This window comes from Parasteatoda tepidariorum, chromosome X1, assembly GCF_043381705.1.
Source record: "Parasteatoda tepidariorum isolate YZ-2023 chromosome X1, CAS_Ptep_4.0, whole genome shotgun sequence".
In the NCBI taxonomy this organism is placed as follows: domain Eukaryota; kingdom Metazoa; phylum Arthropoda; class Arachnida; order Araneae; family Theridiidae; genus Parasteatoda; species Parasteatoda tepidariorum.
The window spans coordinates 70,673,929-70,678,965 of NC_092214.1; the positions used below are offsets into that span (position 1 = coordinate 70,673,929).

General features: G+C 35.3%; 1 protein-coding gene across 1 annotated transcript in view; it reads left to right on the top strand.

Moving 5' to 3' along the window:
* The window catches only part of LOC107455455 (HECT, UBA and WWE domain containing E3 ubiquitin protein ligase 1), a gene marked incomplete in the record, with an annotated part of 276,027 nt that overhangs the window by 203,722 nt on the left and 67,268 nt on the right, over positions 1-5,037 (top strand). Inside the window, 1 exon segment of the mRNA XM_071187934.1 lies at positions 2,780-2,986. Within this exon segment, the coding sequence (XP_071044035.1) occupies positions 2,780-2,986 (207 nt within the window).

Below are 5,037 nucleotides of genomic sequence, written 5' to 3' on the forward strand. Positions count from 1 at the left end.
AAAAAACTTAACACGAATAACAGTAACTCAATTAAAACTTAATAAAAATTACGCAGTTAAAAACTTAAAAAAACAATAACTTGTCAAAAAACTTAATAAAAATAATTAAAAGAAGCAAGCTGTCGATAATCACAAATTCTTAACTCACAAATGCTAGATCGGTAAAAACGAACAAATGTGACGCGTTAGATTGCTTTAAATACGAGATATTTGGCGAGAGAAATTAGTTTCAGAGTATTTTGCAAGACTTATTTCGCCAAGGTATTCGCCTGTTCCTATAATGTATTTGCAGGTGCACTGCATGAAAAAAAGGAATACATTTCGGAGAAATCTAATTTAGTTTTTGGTTTGGAATAAAAGGACTTTTGTTAGTCAAATTCATATTTCAGTGGCATGGGAGTCTTGGAAATCTTTTTCATGTCAATGCTAAAGAAAGAATGTTACCCCCTTTTTTTTCCCCGCCTCCTAAATATTGAATGGACAATGTTTCTCAAGGACATACTCCCCCTCCACGTTTACCCTTTTCTACAGTAAAAAGGTTCCAGGAAATGCCTCATCTACTAGCCAGCTGCATACGAAAGAAGGGGGGGAGGGGACTCAGTTGTGCTCTATTGAAAACAAATTACCCTCTTTCTCTGCATTCCAGAAGAGGAGCGTCACTAATGGTCACTCCACGGACTTGGTGGTCTTTTCTGTTTCCTTTTTTTTGGGGGGGGAGGGGAAGATCAAGAGATGTTTGTTTATTTTGATTGTTAAAAAGTGTCCGGGAAATCGATCCTTCCGGGAAAGGGACGTCCGGATATGGGACGTTACACTGTATATATATATATATATATACTTTTCCAAAAAATTTCCTGATTTTTTTTTTTTTAAAAATGTTGTCCTGTGGCTCATTCTAAGCCTGCGTAATTTCAACTGTGCCCTTTCAAGCTTTTTTCATGACTAAATAAATTTTTTAAGTCAATGTCATCTTCCTTTAATAATCTATCAAGGAACTTTAGCACGTTTACTCTCACTGAGGCTTTGAACATCAAGATATGCCTTAAATCAATTCAGATAGGAAATTTTCACCTATCATTGCTATCTTCGAGGAATTCATTATTTGTTATTTCGAGTTTATGTGCTCTTCAGCATATCCTTACCACTATTGCATTTCTTTGTGGTTTAGGAAGAAGGGGGTTGTATTTCATTTACTTAACAATTTATGCTATTAATTAGCTATTTAAATGTCACATTTTTATTTCATATTAACACATAATGCATATTGATGAATCTGATCAGTTGATCAACTGTTGTGATTAAGCCTAATTCAATCTCTGGCATTACTTACAACATGTCATCCAACTTGATAAAGCATAAACATTCACCGTCCGTTGCTATGAAATGTAATTACTTGCATTTCTATATTCTACAGATCCCTTCATCTTTATTTTACTTTTTGCATATTTTGCTCTATCTTGAACTTTTTGAACAATTCAAAAAAAAAAAAAATTACCCATTGATAACATTTTGCACATCCAAAGATAATTCAGCATAAAAAAATTTCTTTTAATAATTACTTATTTTTTTATATTTTATTTAATGACAAAATACACCATTTTAGTTCAGTTAATTTATTTCTAAGTTATCAAATCTTTTCCAACCAGGGAACATAATTTGGGAAATTTAGAACAGGCAGGAGGCAATTTCAGACAAACTTATTCATATACACGTAGACAACAATCAAGAGAAACCAGTCAACCAATTTCATCAGATTACCATGCAAAAACTTTACGAAGAATATTGAATTTTATGAACTCTTCTGATCAAGAGCCTAATTGAAATATTTCCTCAACTGAAGATAGGACTTCATTGCCTGCACTATCAACAGATACATATAGACAACAATCAAGAGAAACCACACAACCTTTTTCCTCAGATTACCATGCTGAAATTTTGCAAAGAATATTGAATTTTATGAACTCTTCAGATCAAAAACTTAACTTAAATGTTTCCTCAAATGAAGGTAGGTCTTCATTGCCTGCACCATCAACAGATTTCAGACATACTTATTCAGATACATATAGACAACAATCAAGAGAAATCAACTTATTCAGATACATATAGAAAACAATCAAGAGATATCGCACAACTTCTTACATCAGATAACCATTACATCACATGAGATAAACTTTGCAAAGATTAATAAATTTTATGAATCTTCTGACTGAAAACCTAAGTTATATGTTTCTTCAAATGTATATAGGTCGTCACTGCTTGAGTCCTCAACTGAAGAGTCAGTTTTTTCACTTATTGACTTATGTGATCCATCTTCTCCAGTTATTCCACTTATTTGATTTATGTGATTCATCAAATCCATCTCCACTAATGAATAGTGCCCAAGAAAATTCATTATATGTGGAAGAGTTTAGCAGACCATCAGGTATGATTGAGTGTTATTCAAATGAACTGGATTCAGATTGTTTGTCATATGATGTAGATTCATCTACCAGGCAATGAATATTGAATTTTATGAACTCTTCAGATCAGAAACTTAACTTAAATGTTTCCTCAAATGAAGGTAGGTCTTCATTGCCTGCGCCATCAACAGATTTCAGACATACTTATTCAGATACATATAGACAACAATCAAGAGAAATCAACTTATTCAGATACATATAGAAAACATTCAAGAGAAATCGCACAACTTCTTACATCAGATAACCTTTGCAAAGAATAATAAACTCTATGAATCGTATTATTGAAAATCTAATAAAAATGTTTCTTCAAATGTATATAGGTCGTCACTGCTGGAGTCCTCAACTGAAGAGTCAGATATTCCCTTTATAGATCTTGGTGACTCTTCAGAGCCATCATCTCCAGTAATGAATAGTGCCCAAGAAAATTCAATTAATGAGGAAGCGTTTAGCAGACCAGGTATGATTGAGATTCATTCAAATGAACTGGATTCAGATGGTTTGTCATATGATGTAGATTCTCCTACCAGGTAATATTGTTATTAATAAGTAATTAAATATTTTTTTAATGGAATTACATTTGGATAAGCAAAGTTAGGAGTTTTGTGCAATAGTTAATAGATTTTCTTCTCAAGTTCTTTCTTTCTTACTAAGTTCTTTCCTTCTTACCAAGAAATATGCATCTCTTGACTAATCTATTAAGACCTTATTTTCTAGATTGTGGTCAACTCCTTCATTTTGAGGGTCAAAATAAGAATTTTTGAAAAAAATTATTTATTCAGAGAAAGTACATTTTTTGTGTTTAATTTTGCAATCTGGGGATTATATCAGGAGACTGGTTCACCAGGTTGTGGGTTGGGCATAGGGTTGACACCTCTATCCTGTAAAAATGTTTTGTTACGAAATCCTTAGAAGAAAAAATCCCGGATGACTTCGTGGAAACTATTTGGAAAGCGAAATTTGGATATGAGAATTGGAAACTTGAATGTTCTGTCTCTCTATAGAGCCAAGGCTTTGCATTTGCTGTTAGAACAGATGAAACAATACAATATTGATTTGATTGCCATTGAGGAGCTTAGATGCATTGGCAATAGAACATTGAATAAAAGGAATCCTACTGTTTTTTTCAGTTGGTCACCTCAAAAAACATATTGAGGGCACTGGCTTTATCGTAAGCAAAAGAGTACAGTGTTCCCTCACCATTCCGCGCTTCATGTTTTACGGCTTCAGTGTTTCGCGGGTTTTTCCAAAATATTCAACAAAAAATAGAAATGAAAAAATACAATCATGTCAATAGCCACATTGCGGAAAGTAGCATTGTTTCATGTTGATGCACGAGAGAGAATTATAAGGTCCTTCTCCTGTTGGACTGTGCAGGAGGCTATGCAACGGACCTGCTATATGATAGTGTGCAGATAGTTTCTGACCCCGAACACTACATCTCTAATTCAGCCAATGGATCAAGGTGTCATTCGTGCCTTTAAGGTACTCTATACTCGCAATACAATGGAGGGCCTCATCTCGGCAGTTAATGATACCAATGACGAATTCACCTTGAAAGCATACTGGCGCAGTTACAACATTGCCTCATGTTTGTCTAATATTCAGCAAGCATTAAAGGACTTGAAGAGTGAGACCATAAAATCTAGCTGGAGGAAATTATGGCAGAGCGTGGTGCAAGACTATCCAGGCTTCACTCCTGAAGAAGTTCATCAATCAGTGGTAGAGGAGGCAGTGAGGCTGGCTCACATCATAAGGAATGAAGGATTTGTCGACATGACAAAAGACATCAGCGCCCTTATTGATTGCCACTCAGACCTGACCAATGAAGACCTCCTTGAGATGACAAAGTCTGCAAATGAGGAAGACGAAGAAGAAACTGAAAAGTGTGGACTTACCCTGGAGAATCTGCAACAATTGCGCAACATGGCAAAAGCGATGCAATAATTTGCACAAGACATTGACGACAATATGGTTCGAGCTGTCGAGTTCAGCAATCACGTTGATGGGGTTATGCCCTTGTACAGGGCAATTATGAAGGAAAAGAAAAAACAAGGACAACTACCCATCACCGTGTTTATCGTCAAGGTAAAGTCCCCGGGCTCTACCGTCAGCGCCTCCAGTAGAAGAGTCTCCGAGTGATCCTTAAGCTTCTATGAGTCAAGTGAGAGCCTCTCCTCCGCCACCAACACAAGACTCTTCGACTCTTTCAGAAAGCAATGTTGATTAATGTTTATTACTGTATAAGGTTTTGTAATTACACTTCATAATTAGCACTGACACGTTTAAGTAAATATGTATACTGTTGTGATTTTTGTCTTAAATGTGTAAAGTATAAATACTGTTTACATATTTAAAACATTCGTGTACCCACGTACATGAAAATTCCTAGGGGCAAATCCTACTTCAGCTTTCGCGGAAGGTTCTGGTCCCCATTAACTATGAAAAACAAGGGATCACTCTACACAGGGTGCGTAGCGTTTGTAAAAAGTACTTAAAGGTGCTTTTTTGGGGATTTCGTTTTTAAAAGCTTTTAAAGGTGCTTTTTTCAGCTGGCGTTTTAAAAAAGTGCTTTTTTTCC